This window comes from Saccopteryx bilineata, chromosome 4 (assembly GCF_036850765.1).
Source record: "Saccopteryx bilineata isolate mSacBil1 chromosome 4, mSacBil1_pri_phased_curated, whole genome shotgun sequence".
Taxonomy (NCBI): domain Eukaryota; kingdom Metazoa; phylum Chordata; class Mammalia; order Chiroptera; family Emballonuridae; genus Saccopteryx; species Saccopteryx bilineata.
The window spans coordinates 138,337,243-138,356,689 of record NC_089493.1 but is presented as its reverse complement, the minus strand read 5'-3'; the positions used below and the strand labels follow the sequence as shown (position 1 = coordinate 138,356,689).

General features: G+C 37.5%; 1 protein-coding gene across 2 annotated transcripts in view; it reads left to right on the top strand.

Annotated features, from left to right (window-relative positions):
- HECW1 (HECT, C2 and WW domain containing E3 ubiquitin protein ligase 1) overlaps positions 1-19,447 on the top strand; it is a 592,171-nt gene that overhangs the window by 373,106 nt on the left and 199,618 nt on the right. For both annotated transcript variants that reach the window (XM_066272070.1, XM_066272071.1), the window contains 2 exons: positions 8,954-9,096; positions 16,177-16,277. In XM_066272070.1, coding sequence (XP_066128167.1) covers positions 8,954-9,096; positions 16,177-16,277 — 244 coding nt within the window. The remainder of the gene's footprint in view (positions 1-8,953; positions 9,097-16,176; positions 16,278-19,447) is intronic.

The following is a 19,447-nucleotide window of genomic DNA, read 5'->3' as shown; positions in this document are numbered from 1 at the left end:
TCAGGAAGTAAACTTTCCTCCTTTTAACCAAGTAGTCAGCTAGCTAATTGCAGAAACCCTTTTATAAAGAAGTTGGCTAAAAGAAAAAAAGACGAGAAGTACCATAATTTTCAGCAGTAATGAACGGAGGAATTCGCCTTTATGGAGAGAGCAGGTTCTGCAGTGTGTCTAATATGCAATGATAAAATTGCATCGATGAAATGGTCAAATATAAAGCAGCACTTCAACACACGCCATACTATATTTGCATTGAAATATCCATTGGGGGACAACAGGAAGAAAGCATGTCAAGAGCTACTGTGCAGAGTGCAAGCTAGTCAACAGCAACTCCGTGTTTGAACCCAACAAGGTGACTGGAATTTGGCCAGCTTTGCTGGTGCTTTAGCAATTGTGAGAAACAGCAAGCCATTCAGAGATGGGGAGTATGCCAAAACATTCATGCTTGATGTTGCCAATGAACTTCTTGATGACTTTTCTGATAAAGACAAGATAATCAAATGAATAAAAGACAAGCCTCTGTCGGCAAGAACTGTTCACGATCATACCATCATGATGGCAAATCAAACTGAGGCAACACAAGTGAAGGACATAAATGCAGCACCATTCTTTTCTTTTGCTTTGGATGAGTCAACAGACGTAAGTCATTTATCCCAGTTCAGCGTGATTGCAAGGTATGCTCTCAGTGAACATACCTTTTCACATGTGGTATGAGAAAAGTCTTGCTGTTTTGCCTATGAAAGAGACAACAAGAGGGGAGGATTTATTCAAATCTTTCACTAAGTTTGCTAAAGAAAAAAATCTACCAATGGATAAACTTATTTTGGTGTGTACTGATGGTGCTCCGTGCATGGTGGGAAAAAACATAGGATTCATAGCGCTTCTTCGTGAACATGAAAAGAGACCCATCCTAAGTTTTCACTGCATCCTACATCAGGAGGTGCTTTGTGCTCAGATGTGTGACGAGCAGCTTGGTGAGGTGATGTCACTGGTCATTTGGTGGTCAACTTTATTGTTGCCTGAGCTTTAAATGATCGCCAGTTTAAAACACTGCTGGATGAAGTTGGGAATAATTATCCTGCTCTGCTTCTGCACAGCAGTGTGCATTGGTTGTCTAGAGGAAATGCACTCAGCCATTTCGCCGCCTGTCTGAGCGAAATCCAGACTTTTCTTGAAATGAAAAACATCAAGCATCCTAAGTTAGCTAACACTGAGTGGCTCATGAAGTTCTACTATCTCGTGGACATGACTGAACATCTGAACCAGCTCAATGTGAAAATGCAAGGCATTGGAAATACAGTCTTATCCCTTCAACAAGCAGTATTTGTATTTGAAAACAATCTGGAACTCTTCATCCCCAACATTGAAACAGGTTATTTACTACACTTTGAAAAACTATCTTTGAGTTTAAAGATGCATGCACAGCAAGTGACCCTGCCCAACATCTTGATCTCCAGCGCTAGCAGGCTTCACAGGAGTGCAGTCAATCAAAGCATGCTTTGGAGAATTTTGTGAGTGCACTCGTCTTTTTAGTTCATCACCCATTCACACAAGTGTGCAGTGGAAAGTGCCAACCTGAGTTACATCCCTGGTTTCTCTGTCAGAGATTTTGATTTACAAGCTGCTGACCTGAAGGCCTTAGACATGTGGGTGAATAAGTTCATGTCACTGAATGAAGATTTGGAAAGACTTGCGCGACAGCAAGCAGAGTTGGCGAGCAAACACAAGTGGGGAGAAATGAAAAAACTTCAACCCGCGGACCAGCTGATTGTCAAAACTTGGAACACACTTCCCATCATATTCCACACACTGCAGCATGTGAATATTGCTGTACTGACAATGTTTGGTTCTACATATACATGTGAGCAGTCTTTCTCACATCTAAAGAACGTTAAGACCAACCTACAATCACGTTTAATAGATGGAAGTCTCAACGCCTGCATGAAGCTTAACCTCACCATGTATCAACCAGACTGCAAAGCCATCAGCAAAACCATGCAGCACCAGAAGTCGCATTAATGATAAGAAGTACTTTCTTTATTCATCATTGGTTACCAACAGCGTAACAACATTATTAAAAAGAATTCAGAGATTGATGGTACTTTAGAAGTGGTGGTCTTATATAAAATGCACACATTTACTTGTATTTAGTGTTAAACATATTGTATGGCTCTCACAGAATTACATTTTTTTTTTGTATTTTTCTGAAGCTGGAAACGGAGAGAGACAGTCAGACAGACTCACGCATGCGCCCGACCGGGATCCACCCGGCATGCCCACCAGGGGCAATGCTCTGCCCACCAGGGGGTGATGCTCTGCCCCTCCGGGGGGTCACTCTGCTGAGACCAGAGCCACTCTAGCACCTGGGGCAGAGGCCAAGGAGCCATCCCCAGCGCCCGGGCCATCTTTGCTCCAATGGAGCCTTGGCTATGGGAGGGAAAGAGAGAGACAGAGAGGAAGGGGGGAGGTGTGGAGAAGCAAATGGGCGCTTCTCCTATGTGCCCTGGCCGGGAATCGAACCCAGGTCCCCCACACGCCAGGCCGACACTCTACCGCTGAGCCAACCGGCCAGGGCCCAGAATTACATTTTAAAATATGTGGCATTCATGGTTCTCTCAGCCAAAAAGGTTCCCGACCCCTGTGTTAGAGAGTATTGCTTCTTCTATTTTTTGAAAGACTTTGAGAAGTATATCTACCCCAAACCTCTTCTGAATCTTTGGTAGAGTTCACTACTGTAGCCATCTGGTCCTGAATTTTTATTTCAGGGGAGGTTTTTAATAGTTGTTTTTATTTCCTCCCTGCTATGGGTCTATTTATGTGTTCTACTTTTTCATTACTTCATCTATGAAGATTGTTTAGCTCTAAGAACTTGTCAATTTTCTTCTACATTGTTAAATTTTGTAGCTTATAATTTTCCATAATATTCTATTATTACCTTTTCTTTATCTATGATGTCTGGCATAATCTTTTCTTTCCTTTTGGATTTTGTTGATGTGAATCATTTCTCTTTTTTTCTTAGTGAGTCTTAGCCAGGGTTTGTCAATATTATTGATCATTTCAAAGAACCAGCTTTTTTTATATTAATTGTTTTTATAGTTATTTGTTCTTTATTTCACTTAGTTCTGCTTTGCTTTTACTGTTTCCTGTCTTCTGATGACTTTGAGATGCCTTAGTTCTTCTTTTCTAGTTCCTTAAGACATGATGTTAAATTGTTAACTTGAGATATTTCTTGTTTGTTGACATAAGCCTGTAATGATATAACCATCTCTCTATTACTGCTTTTACTACATCCCTGAGGTTTTGATATGTCATGTTATAATTCTCATTTGTCTGTATATATCTTTTGATCTCTGCTTTTTTTTCTTCTTTGACCCTGTCATTTTTCAGAAGTATGTTTTTTAATTTCCACATTTTTTTAGGGTTCTTTAATTCCTTTTTGAGGTTGAATTTTAATTTTCAAATCTTATGACCAGAGAATATGCTGGGTATAATTTCAATCTTCTGGAATTTGTTGAGGTTAGTTCTATGGTTCAACATATATTCTATTCTCAAGAGTGTTCCATTCACACTGGAAAAAAATTGTATAATCTGAAGTTCATAGATAAAATGTCCTGTAAATGTTTATTATGTCCACTTGGTCTAGTGTGTCCTTTAAGGCTAATATTTTTTTATTGACTTTCTGTTTGAATGATCTATCTTAAGCCTTCAATGGTGTGTTGAGATCTCCAAGCATGATTATGGATGGTTTTTCTGTTCTATTTTTAGAACAGTTAGTAGAAGTCTTACATATTTTGGTGCTCCCTTTTACCATTATGAAATGTTCATTTTTGTCTATTGTTTCTTTTGTTGTCTTAATCAGATCTTTCAGATATTATTAGGCTACACCTGCTTTTCTTTGGGAATTATTAACTTGGAGAATCATTTTCCAACCTTTCACTTTGTGTCTAATTTTGTCCTTGCACCTTAGCTATGTCTCTTGAAGGCAACATTCAGTTACATTTTACCTTTTTATCCAATCTGCTACTCTTTCTCTTTATTAATGAGTTTTGTCCATTTACATTTAGGATAATTATTGATGCCTGAGCATTTTCTATCACCATTTTATGTTTTGTTTTCTGGTAGCTCTGTGTGGCCTTTGGTTCTTCTCTTTTGTGTTTCTGTCATTTTGTTGTTATTGTTCGGTGATATTCCATACTTCTTTCCCTGTTTCTTCTTTTTTTAAGCTATGTGTTTCGATACTTGCATTTTTGTGCATGGTTACCATTAGGTTATTAAGTGAAAAAAATTATATATACAAGATTCCTTTTTCTCGTGATGCTTTTGCTCTCCATTTTCCTTTGATACTGCAGATCTTTATTCTTTCCCCTTTTATGTTATTGTTGACACACATTATTCTTGTTTGGATTGTAAGCTTGTTGGAGCTTTTCTTTGTAGTATTGTTTTGTTTTGTTCTTTGTATTTGGCAGAATAAACCTCTTGAGTATTTCCTTCAGTGTGAGTTTTCTGGTGAAAAATTCTCTCCACTTCTCTATGTCTGCAAAAGTTTTTTTTTGTTTTTTTTTTAATTTTTTTATTGTTAAATTTAATGCAGTGACATTGATAAATCAGGGTACATATGTTGAGAGAAAACATCTCCAGATTATTTTGACATTTGATTGTGCTGTATACCCCTCCCCCAAGGTCAAATTGTCTTCTGTCAACTTCTATCTGGTTTTCTTTGTGCCCCTCCCCTCTCCCACCTCCTCTCTCCTTCCTTGCCCCATCCTCCTTCCCCCCACCCCCATTGCCATCACATTCTTGTTGATGACTCTGAGTCTCATTTTTATGTCCCATCTATGTATGGATTCATATAGTTCTTAGGTTTTTTTTCTGATTTACTTATTTAACTCTGTATAATGTTATCAAGGTCCATCCATGTTATTGTAAATGATCCGATGTCATCATTTCTTATGGCTGACTAGCTGGTGAGGATGTGGAGAAAAGGGAACCCTCCTGCACTGCTGGTGGGAATGCAGACTGGTGCAGCCACTGTGGAAAATAGTATGGAGATTCCTCAAAAAACTGAAAATCAAACTGCCTTTTGACCCAGCTATCCCACTTTTAGGAATATACCCCAAGAACACCATAGAACGGCTCCAAAAGGAAAAATGCACCCCCATGTTTGTGGCAGCATTTTTCACAATAACAAAGATCTGGAAACAGCCCAAGTGTCTGTCAGAGGACGAGTGGATTAAAAAGCTTTGGACATATATACTATGGAATACTACTCAGCCATAAGAAATGTCTGCAAAAGTTTTTATTTCTCCTTCATAGTTGAAGGATACATTTGATAGATACAGTATTCATGGCTAGTATTTTCTCTCTTACAGTACTTTGAATGTTTGGGTCCACTCTCTTCTGGTTTGTAGAGTTTCTGTTGAGAAGTCCAATCATAACCTAACAAACTTTTCTTTATATGTTATGTTATGTTCTTCTTTTCCCTAGCTACCTTAAGGATTCTTTCATTGTCATTGATTTCTAACAATTTTATTATGCTGTGCCTTGGAGACTGTCTATTTGGGTTGAGGTAACTTGGCATTCTGTTTGCTTCCTAGATTTAGGGATCTAACTTTTTCCTTAAGTTTGGGAAATTCTCATCAATTATTTGATTGAATAGGTGATCTATTTCCTTATCCCCTGCTTCTAATATACCCATTATTCTTATAGAGCTTTTTGTGATAGAGTCAGACAATTCTTATAGAGCTTTTTGTTTTTATTTGTGAGTTTCTTTCCTCTTATCTCTATAGAATCTCTAGTTGCTTGCCATTGAAGTAACTGATTCTCTCCTCTATCTGGCCTGTTCTATTAGCTAAACTTGCTACCTCATTTTTCAACTTACTTATTGAGTTCATTTCTCTTTTAAAGTTTCAATCTTCTTGTAGAAGTACTCATTTTGTTTATTAATTTTTTTGAGCTAATTGAATTGTCTCTCAGTATGTTCTCACATTTCACTGAATTTTTCAGAACTTAAATTTTAAGTTTTCTGTCATTTAACTGAAGGGTTTCTATGTGATTGAGAATGCTTTCTGGAGATTTTCAATTTTTTTTTTCTGAACTACATCTTTTTCTTGTGTAGCCATGATATCAGTTTTCTTCTTTCTTGGTGGCATTTGAGAATGGTATTGTTAAGAAATCTAACTAAAAACTACTTTAAAGTGAAAAATATAAATAAAAAATACAATGAAAAGTAGATTAGATTAAAAATTAAAAATTAAAAATCAAAAGCTCCAAAAATCAATTAGAAAAACCAAATAAAGCCTGACCAGGTGCTGGTGCAGTAGATAGAGCAACAGACTGGGATGCGAAGGATCCAGGTTTGAAACCCCAACGTCACTGGCTTGAGCATGGGTTCATCCAGCTTGAGCGTGGGGTTACTAGCTTGAATGCGGTGTCACTGGCTTGAATATTGGATCATAGACTTGACCTCATGGTTGCTGGCTTGAGCCCAAAGATTGCTGGCTTGGAGCCTAAGGTCGCTGGCTTGATCAAAGGATCATTTGCTCTGCAGTAGCCTCCTGGTTAAGGCACATATGAGAAAGTAGTCAATGAACAACTAAGGTGCCACAGCAAAGAATTGATGCTTCCAGCTGGACATTAAAAAAAAAAACTATGAACAAATCCCTATGCACACTGCATATATCTTATTTTAAAGTAAAAAAACCAAAACAGGAACAAATACAATATTTAAAATAAAGAACAAGTAAATTTAAATCAATAAACTGACCAGTATTTGAATGGGAACTATGCTCCTCTCACTGACCACCAATGAAAGAGGTGACCCTTCCGAAAGTGAAGCGGGGGCCAGATAAATGGCCTCAGAGGGCCGCATGTGGCCCGCGGGCCGTAGTTTGGGGACCCCTGATTTACAACATGAATGAACCTTGATAACATTATAGTGAGTGAAATAAGTAAATCAGAAAAAACTAAGAACTATATGATTCTATACATAGATGGGACATAAAAAATGAGACTCAAAGACATAAACAAGAATGTGATGGTAACGGGGGGGGGGGGGGGAAGGAGAGGGGGATGGGGGGAGGGGAGGGGCACAAAGAAAACCAGATAGAAGGTGAACGAAGACAATTTGTGTTTGGGTGATGGGTATACAACATAATCAAATGTCAAAATAATCTGTAGAATTTTTCTCTGAACATATGTACCCTGATTTATCAATGTCACCCCATTAAAATTAATAAAAAAATAATAAAATTTAGGAGTTAATTAAAATTAAAATAAAATAAATGCTACACAGAAAGTGTGGAAGTCATTAGTTCTGTTTGTCAAACATTTCTGCTATCTCCCAGACACACTATAGGATTCTACATCCTGCTCTCTATGGTTGTCTGAGGGATGTTTTTAGTTCTGACAAGGCGTTGGGCTTGGAAGCGAACTCTTATTTACAGAAAGAAGACCCTCCAGAGTTTCCATTCCCTTTGTCACTGTTGCTGGCAATGTTTGAGAGGGTATCTACAATATCTGCTCCATCAGCCTAGCTCTCTGAGCGATGAATAAGTAGAGCTCTCTGTCAGCCCACAATGACAATGTGAGCAAGGAACAGAACTCTACTATGGTAAGTCACTGAGATTTGGAATTTGGTTGTTACTACAGCATGTCCTAGCCAGACTGGTATCGAGATGTTAATATTAGCATACCCAATATATTTAATCTCTGTAAATAGAAATCAACTAACTAAAGATTGTTGTTATGAATTAATAAGAATAAAAGAAAATAATTATGTTTTTAGCTGTTTCACAACCCTTGATTAAGGTACTTACTGTAAAGTTTCATCTTAAGACTCCCTCTCCTTGATAGTCTGAGCTGAGCAATAGAAACATTTACCTCCCTCTCCTTTTCTACACTTTAATTGTTGCTGCCTTTATCTTAAAGTTATATGGTATGCTGTTTGAAAATGAACCGTTTAGAATTAAATGAAAAGGGTCTCCTTTATCCCCTCCCCTATTAGCCCACTTCCTAGAATTCAGTTTGGAGTGTATTTATTCCTCTGGGAATTTTCTCTGCAGTGAAAGTGCAAATGCAGCCTCACTCTTCATATTCTTGCTTTTTCACTTAGTTTGTCAAGTATTTTTTCATATCTGTGCATACTTGCCTGTTTCTTTTAAATGACAACATAATACCCTGTTTCAGAGATTTACCATACTTCATTTAGCTGGTTTCCTATTTATAGACATATTTGTTCTTTCCAGTCTTTTTATATTGTTAAGAATGCTCCAATGAGCATCCCTATGAAAATATTTATTTTGCATGTTTAAGTTAATCCAGAGAGAAAAATTCCCAGAAGTAGACTTCTGCTTTGAAGGGACTTTGCAGCTTAAATGCCAATAAATATTGCCAATTTCCTTCCCAAAGGTTAAGTCATTTTATATTCCCATCAATACTCTGTGGGGGTTCTTGTCTTTTACCACCCTCACGAATGCGGGGCATTATTAATCTTCTTTAAATCTCTGCCACCTTAATCATGAAGAAAATATATTGAGTTATTGACTTAAAGTGCATTTCCTTTATTACAGGTGATTTTGTGCTTTTTATTACTTTAAGTATATTAATATCTTTAATCAAGTATGACGAAGACTGAGTAACATTTTTTTTCTTTTTAGGTGAATTGATTTTACTATTTGATTCTGAGAATAACCTTATTTTTAAACAGTGAGGTAGCATCTCATTGTTGATGTTATTCTTTACTGAATAAAAAGGGCTTAGAGCATTTCTAAGACCTTGAGATCTATCCATCGTCTATCTGTCTGTTTTGGGGGGTTGTTTTTTTGTTTTTGGTTTTGTTTTGTTTTGTTTTTTTGCCATTGTGACGTTTTACCACGACTTTATCTAAGGTAGATGGACTAGGAACTGGTCAACCCTCAAAACTCTCAGTTAATTGACATGACATATTATTTTATTGCAGCAATTCAGCTTTGTGTCTCTGCCCACTGATGTGCTGGAAATTGAGGTGAAGGACAAGTTTGCCAAGAGCCGCCCTATCATCAAGCGCTTCTTGGGAAAGCTTTCAATGCCAGTTCAGAGACTCCTGGAAAGACACGCCATTGGGTAAATATGTAACTGAAACTTCAGTATCACTAAGCTTCTGCCAGTAGGCCTGCAAGCTGTTATAATGTAGTCTCAAAGAGACTCAGACTAAAATGATGGTGTTGGATTTTCTTGGCTTCTCATTATGTTGTTCCAGTCACAATATTCATTTAAACAAACCCTTCCCTTTCCCCTTGTTTTTGTATCACTGATTATTGATAAAAAAGAGTAAAAAAATTCCTAAGACACAATATTGAAAGAAACCTTTAATGCCCTTAATTTTTTTCCACAGGTAGAAATTAAAATTTGTTTTACTATGAAGAATGTTTCATTTGTATGCTTGTCTTGTCTGTAGGATTTAATTATTTTTAACTGCTCCATTACAAGAAGAAATGCTGGGTTACTAGAATATCTTAGAAAAAGCTAATGTTTATTTAAGAAATGCTAGCTAATACATATGAAATTTTAAAAGCATAAATTATCTTGGAACAATAGCAATTATGTTGCTTGCATTATTCAGTTGTATATAAGAATATGTTTCTGTTTATTTTTTATGTTCATGTCAATTCATGGTTCTCATTAAAGTGAACTCAGAGCAAATAAAATCTTTATGTATAATATGTATTTCTTAGGTAATAACAACTATCTTTGAAATCACTAGGTATAGCTCTTTGGCCATAAATGTATGCTATAATAAATAAAATGTGATCCTTAGAATTATACCGAAGAAATGAGAAAAGTTCTGCAGAATTTTCAAATGGCTTAATTTAAAGCCCTTTGATTTTCAGAAGGACTTTGGACACATTTATGGTTTTCATAAGGACATTTAGTTAGAATGTCATAGCACATGTTCAGCTGTGTGCACAAAGACATGCCATTAACTCTCTAGCCAAGGGGAGCTGACATGGGGCTGTAGCCATGTGTCAAATATAATGCTTGTACTTTACATTCATGGTTGTGGGGGATAAAACAATCAAACAAAACAGATAGATAAAGAATGAAAGTAACTTCTGGCGGAGATGACGTCAGAGTAATGGCGGGGTAGGAAGTGATACCGATAAATCTCCCCCAAAACTCAACAAGATCTTCAACCAGAAACAGAAAAACCTATACTTGGAGCCTCCAGATGCTTCACAATACACCCGAAGTTATGGTTGCACTCAAAGGGAAACGCAGCCAGCCTCATATCCTGGTCTGCGCGCGCAGACAGTGAGCAAGAGATTCCTCCGAGTGCCTCGGCAGTGCGCGCCTGTGTTATAGCACAGAGGGGCAGAGTCAGGGGCCTTTGTGTGGGCCAAAGTGGAATCTCGGGCCGCCCCAGCGCCTTGCAAAAGCTGCGCACAGGGATGGAGCGAGAGCCAATTCCAACGCTGCAACTTTTACATGCGGTTGGGGGTTTCACTCAGAGCGTGAGACTGCTGGCCGGATATCCTGGTCTGCACTCGCACATAGTGAGCGAGAGTTTCCTCCAAGTGCCCCGGAAGTGGGAGCCCGCCTGTGTTACCGGACAGAGTGGCAGAGCCAGAGGTCTTTGAGTGGGCGGAAACCCTGCCTGATTATGCTAGCAGCTCTGACTGACTGAGCCTTACCCAGAGCCCTGTGCTGAGTGGAAATAGAGTGGGGAGTTGCCAGCTCTTTGAGCCTCTTACTATCCAGGCAGAGGCAGCAGCAACCCCATAGCTGGATTATCAGGCTACTAATTGAGGAAGGAAAGACTAGGAGAAAGGCTCCAGGAACACGGACTCTCTCACTGGCAGAGCCTATAAATGCTAATGAGCCTCGACTGCCAACGAGACTAAAGCACAATACATGACATTGCCATAGAGACTTATCAACTGCAAACCTCTACCTGAGCATGCCAAAGGGGCAGAACCCGGGGTACAGAGTCACCGACCAGGAAGAGGGAGAGAAAAGAAAAAACAAGAAGATAACCTCTCAAAATCAACAATAATCTGCAGACTTTATAACCTATCCCATTTTATTATATTTGTTCGTTTGTTTCTCTTATCTTCATTCTTGATATTTTTTTTCCTCCTCCAATTTGGCCGATTAACTCTCTGCCGGTCTTACTCTCTCCTCTCCTTGAACTATACTACCCATAAGTGTTACATCTCCCATTATCTTTTCTCTCCTCTTCCTTTCTCTCTATGAGGATTGCACTCCAAAACGCTTAACTCTCTCTCTCTCTCTCCTCTTTTTTCTTTTTTCTTCTTTTAGTGGTTCCCTCTTTTTTTCTTTCTCTCTCTTTCTTTTCTCCCTCTATATTAGTTTCTTCCTGTCTCCTTTACATCTCCTCTCATTCAAACCTCAATAACAAACAAATTATCTTATCTGGGACTCAAACTTATGTTTGTGGCATTTTGGGGGGTTTTTACTTCACCTTTTTAACTCACTAGCAGTGCTCTCATCCCTGGCTCTCCATTTTATCTAGTTCTTGTTCCACTAAATACAAGAGTAATTTTTTAATTTGTCCCGCCATTTTTCTGTTTTTCTCTTATTCCTCTCATCATAACTCTTAGACAACCAACACCTAAAAGCAAATCATTTTATTCTTGACCCCAATTTTTTCCTTATTTGCTTTTTGTGGGTCCATACCCTCTTCTTTTTTCTTTTCTTTTTTTTCTTTTTTTTTGCCCCTTTATTACTTTTCCCCAATTCAGGCCCTCCATTACAGGCATTGTTTGTTATAATTCACAGATCACCACAAGATTTTCTCAAGAAAGAGGGGACAGGAGAGGAGAGGAAAAAAGGGGGGGGGAATAATTTCTTTTTTTTAATTTTAATTTTATTTTATTTTTCTTTATTTCATTATTAATTTTTTTTAAAAAACAACTCTTTGATTTTTTATTTTTTAACATTTTATTCTTTATTAAATCTCATTAATACTATCAACAAAACCACCCTCAGATGCCATTAAGGAAGAGAAAATCGAATATCATGGATACAAAAGAAAGAGAGGTAACACAGCTAGATGAGGAAAAATCTATGGAGAAAAAATTTAATATATTGGAAACCTTGGAGCTAAATGACAGAGAATTCAAGATAGAAATCCTAAAAATCCTACGAGATATACAAGAAAACACAGAAAGGCAATTTAGGGAGCTCAGAAAACAACTCAATGAACACAAAGAATATATGTCCAAGGAAATTGAAACTATAAAAACAAATCAAACAGAGATGAAAAACTCAATTCACGAGCTGAAAAACGAAGTAACAAGCTTAGCTAATAGAACAGGTCAGATAGAAGAGAGGATTAGTGAAATGGAAGACAAGCAACTTGAGGCACAACAGAGAGAAGAAAGAGACTCAAAAATTTAAAAAAAATGAGATAGCCCTACAAGAATTATCTGACTCCATCAAAAAGAATAACATAAGAATAATAGGTATATCAGAGGGAGAAGAGAGAGAAAGAGGAATGGAGAACATACTCAAACAAATAATAGACGAGAACTTCCCAAGCCTGTGGAAAGAACTAAAGCCTCAAGTTCAAGAAGCAAACAGAACTCCGAGTTTTCTTAACCCCAACAAACCTACTCCAAGGCATATCATAATGAAATTGACACAAACCAACAGCAAAGAAAAATTTCTCAAGGCAGCCAGGGAAAAGAAGAATACAACATATAAAGGAAGGCCCATTAGATTATCATCAGATTTCTCAGCAGAAACTCTACAAGCTAGAAGAGAGTGGACCCCAATATTTAAAGTCCTGAAAGAGAGGAACTTTCAGCCATGAATACTATACCCATCAAAGCTATCCTTCAAATATGAAGGAGAAATAAAAACATTCACAGATACAGAAAAGATGAGGCAATTGATCATCAGAAAACCCCCACTCCAGGAATGACTAAAGGGGGTTCTCCAATCAGATACAAAGAACAAAAAAAAAAACAAAAACAGAGCCATAAGTAAAAGCTCCAAGAAGAACACAATAAAACCAAATTTAAAATGTGACAACAACAAAAAGAAAGAGGGGGAGAAGATGGAGATTAACAGTAGCAAAGGACAATGGAGTGCAAAAGTACTCACAAAATAGTTCGCTACAATGAACAGGGTAGGGACCCTTTTCATTACTCAAAGGTAACCACCATTGAAAAAACCACCACAGAAGCACATGAGATAAAAAAGATAGCAACAGAGGAAAGATGTATGGAATACAACCAAATAAAAACAAAAGATAGAAAAACGAAAGAGAAGGATCAAACAAAACACAAAACTAACAGAAAGCAATCTATAAAATGGCAATAGGGAACTCACAAGTGTCAATAATTACACTAAATGTAAACGAATTAAACTCACCAATTAAAAGGCACAGAGTAGCAGAATGGATTAAAAAAGAAAATCCAACTGTATGCTGCCTACAGGAAACTCATCTAAGTAACAAGGATAAAAACAATTCAAAGTGAAAGGCTGGAAAACAATACTCCAAGCAAATAACATCCAAAAAAAAAAGCAGGTGTAGCAATACTCATATTGGATAATGCTGACTACAAGACACCAAAAGTACTCAGAGACAAAAATGGCCATTTCATAATGGCTAAGGGGACACTGAATCAAGAAGACATAACAATTCTTAATATATATGCACCAAACCAAGGAGCACCAAAATATATAAGACAGCTACTTATTGATCTTAAAACAAGAACTGACAAAAATACAATCATACTTGGAGACCTCAATACACCGCTGACGGCTCTAGATCGGTCATCCAAACAGAGAATCAACAAAGACATAGTGGCCTTAAACAAAACACTAGAGCACCTGGATATGATAGACATCTACAGGACATTTCATCCCAAAGTGACTGAGTATACATTTTTCTTCAGTGTACATGGATCATTCTCAAGAATTGACCATATGTTGGGCCACAAAAACAACATCAGCAAATTCAGAAAAATCGAAGTTGTACCAAGCATATTTTCTGATCATAAAGCCTTGAAACTAGAATTCAACTGCAAAAAAGAGGAAAAAAATCCCACAAAAATGTGGAAACTAAACAACATACTTTTAAAAAATGAATGGGTCAAAAAAGAAGTGCAGAGATCAAAAGATATATACAGACTAATGAAAATGACAATACGACATATCAGAATCTATGGGATTCAGCAAAAGCAGTGATAAGAGGGAAGTTCATATCACTTCAGGCATATATGAACAAACAAGAGAGAGCCCAAGTGAACCATTTAACTTCCCACCTTAAGGAACTAGAAAAAGAAGAAGAAAGACAACCCAAAACCAGCCGAAGAAAGGAGATAATAAAAATCAGAGCAGAAATAAATGAATTAGGCCTCCCCTGAGTTTAACTAAGTTTTGGGTTCAAAATGTCTTTCTCATATCATAGTAGACTTATTTCATAATATTGAACAAAGTCCTTTTTTTTCTTTTTTCTGTTTTTGTATTTTTGTATTTTTCTGAAGTTAGAAGTGAGGTGGCAGTCAGACAGACTCCCACATGTGCCCAACTAGGATCCACCTGGCATGCCCACCAGGGGGCGATGCTTTGCCCATCTGGGCCGTTGTTCTGTTGTGACCAGAGCCATTCTAGCACCTGAGAGAAGGCCATAGAGCTGTCCTCAGCACCCAGGTCAACTTTTACTCCAATGGAGCCTTAGCTGTGGGATAGGAAGAAAGAGATAGAAAGGAAGGAGAGGAGGAAGTGTGGAAGGTAGAGAAGCATATGGGAGCTTTTTCTGTGTGCCCTGGCCGGGAGTTGAACCCAGGACTTACACATGCCTTGCTGACACTCTACTGCTAAGCCAACCAGCCAGCGCTCCAAAGTCCTTTTTAAATAAACAAAATATTATAGTTCATTATATTTTCCGTGCATGCAATGCTTTATTTAATGGGCTTTTGTGGCAGTGCATCAGAAATCATGGCTTACCAGAAGAAACGTACCAAGTTAGTGGATCTTTGGCATTTGTTGTTTGTCTCATAGCACTGGTGTTTTCTAGAAAGAAACATTAAAACGCTACCAGCTGGTGATTTATCTTTTTATATGAATGTCACAAATAAATAAATGGAATAAATTCAGAATCATCTGAATAACAGTTGATCTTGAAATATGTTCTTGTTATTGTTGGGTACAATGGATTTGTTAATTCCTGGATATCCCAAGGTAGTTTCTCTTTCTATTTAGGCCAAGGTAGGGGGCAGTGTATTCTGCTGAAGCTCCATTGTTGATGAAACTATAAGAGCAAAGTTTCAGGTTAATTACCCCTGTATACTTTTCTTCTTAGTATGCAGACAGATAGTACCAGAATCCAGAGCAGAGTTTCAGGGGTCTCTGTGGGACACTGGAGTTGGTATAATTGAAAGTCACAGGCGAGTGAACCCAGCCCACAAGTTTTACTTTGCTCCACTCTGTAGCGGGTCTCTTTCTGAAGCACTCCACAGGGTCTTTGGTAACCACAATAGTATCCTCTCTTAAGATACTATTGGTTGGGCATATATATGGGCATGCACCTGTGCTAGCATGGTTCATTATTAAGGGCATTTTTGAAAATGTTAATATGCACAGAAAAAAACAAGCAAAGGATATCCATGTCATTTTTTTTCTCTTTAGAACAGATGTTGGCACTCTCTATAAAGTGCTTGTTAGTAAATATTTTAAGTTTTGTAGGTCCTAAGGTCTCTGTCTCAACTACTCAGTCTGCTATTTTAGCATGATAACAGCCCCAGACAATAAGTAAACCTATAAGCATAGCTCTGTCCAAATAAAACTTTCATTGATAGAAACTGAAATTTGAATTTCATATCATTTTAATATGTCACAAAATTCTACTCTTCTTTTGCTTTTTTCCAACCATTTAAAAATGTGAAAAGCTCATGGCTATACAAAAACAGGTGGTAGGATGGATTTGGCCCATGGGTTATTGTTTGCTGAGTTCTGCTTTAGAATATTTGATAAGGATTTTCTTGAAATTTTTCATTATTGTTGAATCAGATATTCATTCCCAACTTTACCTTAGAACTATCTCAGAGATACCTGAGCAGATTATCAGCTTCTAAGAGCAGGGATGCCTTGGGCATGCTTCATCTAATGGTATGGCCTTTGTTAGAAAAAGTATTGATCAGATCTGTGATGGTACTTATTTCCTTCTTCTAGGGACAGGGTGGTCAGCTACACACTTGGCTGCAGGATTCCAACAGATCATGTGAGTGGACAGCTGCAATTCCGATTTGAGATTACTTCCTCCATTCATCCAGGTATTTTCAGCATGAACATCATATCTTGTTCTAGCCCAGGGGTAGTCAACCTTTTTATACCTACCACCCACTTTTGTATCTCTGTTAGTAGTAAAATTTTCTAACTGCCCACTGGTTCCACAATAATGGTGATTTATAAAGTAGGGAAGTAACTTTACTTCATAAAATTTATAGAGTTACAGCAAGTTAAAGCATATAATAATAATTGCTTACCAAGTACTGTATGTTGGATTTTCGCTGTTTGGCAGAATAAATCTTTATAAAACAACTTAGTATAGTTAAATCTATCATTTTATTTATACTTTGGTTGCTCTGCTACCGCCCACCATGAAAGCTGGAACGCCCACTAGTGGGTGGTAAGGACCAGGTTGACTACCACTGTTCTAGCCTAATGTCAGAAGGTTAGATAGTGGAGTGGGGGTTCACAATGAGGCCAGTGAGGTATAAATGTCTAATTCCTGCATAGGAGATGCTCAATTGACATCTAATCATTGCATACATGAGTGAATGAATAAAGGAATTTGAGCATGAATTAATATGATACATATCAAGATGTTGAAAAACTGTGACTGCACAATGGATTTTATAATATCACAGTAAAAAATACAAAAACTATAAAATGAACAGAAAATTTCAGAATCACCCAGATTTCAGTTATTCAAGGAGAAACGTATGTCCAGATAAGAATGATAAGATGCCTCATAATTCTACTTTTTCTCTTTGCCTACAAGTAAGTGTAGATCACACTGAGAATTGTTTGGTCTTCCTAGGCCATGTTTATGTGTTGCTGTTAAAGCTAATGAAACTTTTGAGAGCTCAAAATCTGGAAAGTGCAACTCCAGTTGCACTTTTCTATGTCCATGTAAGAAAACATCTATTTTTTTCCTTCTGAATTCAACTTTTTCTGTATTCTGAGAATAAAACTGACTCTTCTAACTGACTCAGTGTAGTAGTAAAGGCAGCCTTATAGCTCACCAGTGAGGTGGTTTTTCTTCAATGAGTGAATTATTCTAGTGTGTTTGAAATGGAAAGTTCACATCTGGCAGGAATCCAATAAAATTAAGTGGAGAAAGGTAGCAGTAAACCTGAGCTGTTACTCCTTGACTTGTTACTTGGTGTGGAGACCTTATTTATTCTTCTATTGCAATAATCTCCAAATGTTGGAAGCCTTTCAGTACGAGCTACAGAACAACTGGTTGCTCCAATCATATATCCTTTTTCTACTCTCTAGTTGCCAAGAACCCAACTTATTCATTCTGACATTCTAGGGGACCCAACCATAAGAAATACTCTGAATGAGTAGAATTAACCTTGTCTGGGATCATCAGGGAACTGTAAACACCCTCCCTCATCTCTAAAGTCTTCCATTTAACAAACATTGTTAAGAATTAGTGTAGCACTAAGCTTTGATTATTTTAACCAAAGAATGAAGTCCCTTGAAACAGAATTAAGAAATATATTATGACTGTAAATTGTCATTAACACAAGAAAGAACTCATTTTTTTTCAAGTTTTTGAAGGATAGTACTGACTTTATTATTAATAATGCCCCCTTTTACTCTCAATAGTGTCTCTGTTTGGCCAATAAATTATATGGTCACAATAAAGGATATAGGATCAAGCATATAGGAGAGAGAGTAGTTAGCCTTTAGAATAATATTTTTTACTGCAATTAGTCCTTTCTTGTTTTGTTTTGTTTTTACCCATCATCCTTCCTCTCTCTCTCCCTTTTGGCAACCACCAGCTTGTTTTGTATATGTATGGGTGTGTTTCTGTTTTGTTTTATTGGTTTTTATTGTTAGATTCCACATGAATAAAACCATACAGTGTTTGTCTTTCTCCATCTGTCTTATTTCACTTAGCATAGACCCATTCATGTTGTTGGCAAGATTTCATTCTCTTTTACTGCTGAGTAGCATTCCATTGTGTATATATAACACATCTTTGTTCATTCATATTTCAGTGGATGCCTGGATATCTTTCATATCTTGGCTATTGTAAAAAATACTACAATGAATATAGGGGTTATATTTTTTAAATGAGAGGAGAGGATATAGTGAGACAGATGTCTGCATGCAGCTTGACTGGGATTCACCCCACAACCCCAACATGGGCTGATGCTCGGATCAACCAAGCTATTTTTAGCACCTGAGGCTGATGCAGCTCCATTGTCAGCACCTGGGGCCATGCTCAAACCAATCCAGCCACTGTCAATGGGAGGGGATGTGGGAGGGAGGGGAAGAGATGCAGATGATTGCTTATCTTGTGTGCCCTGACCAGGAATCAAACCTGGGACATTTAAACACAGGGCTGATGCTCTATCCATTGAGCCAACTGGCCAGAGCCCATATATCTTTTTGAATTAGTGTTTTGTTCTCCTCAGATAAATACCCAAAAGTAATTTTTCTGAGTCATATGGTAGTTATATTTTTAATTTTGTGAGAAATCTTTATACTGTTTTCCATAGTAACTGTACCAATTTACAACCCTACCCAGTGAATGAAGGTTTTCTTTTCTCCACATTCTTGCCAAACCTTGTTATCTCTTGATTTTTTTTTAATAATAGCCATTCTGACAAGTGTGAAGTGATATTTTATTGTGGTTTTATTTTCCATTACTCAGTTGATTAGTGATGTTGAGCATCTTTTCATGTCTGTTGGCTACCTGTATGTCCTCTTTGGAAAAATGTCTATTCGGGTCCTCTGCCTTTATTTATTTATTTATTTAAAGTGAGAAGAGGGAAGATAGAGAGACAGACCCCTATATGCACCCCAACTGGGTTCCACCCTGCAACCCCCATCTGGGGCCAATGCGCAAATCAGTGCCTGGGGCTGATGCTTGAACCAATTGAGCCTCTGGCTATGAGAGGAATAGAGAGAGAAAAAAGGGAGAGGGAGGTGAAGAGAATCAGATGGTCACTTCTCATGTGTGCCCTGATTAGGTATAGAACCTGGGACATCCACACACTGGGCCAATGCTCTATCCACTGAGTCAACTGGTCAGGGCTTCTGCCCATTTTTAAATTGAATTTCTTATATTGTTGTATGATATCCTTATATAGTTTAGATATTAGTTTCTTATCAGATATATCATTTGCAAATACCTTCTCTCATTTAGTAGGTTGTCTTCATTTTGTTGATGGTTTCATTTTTTATGCATAAACTTTTTAGT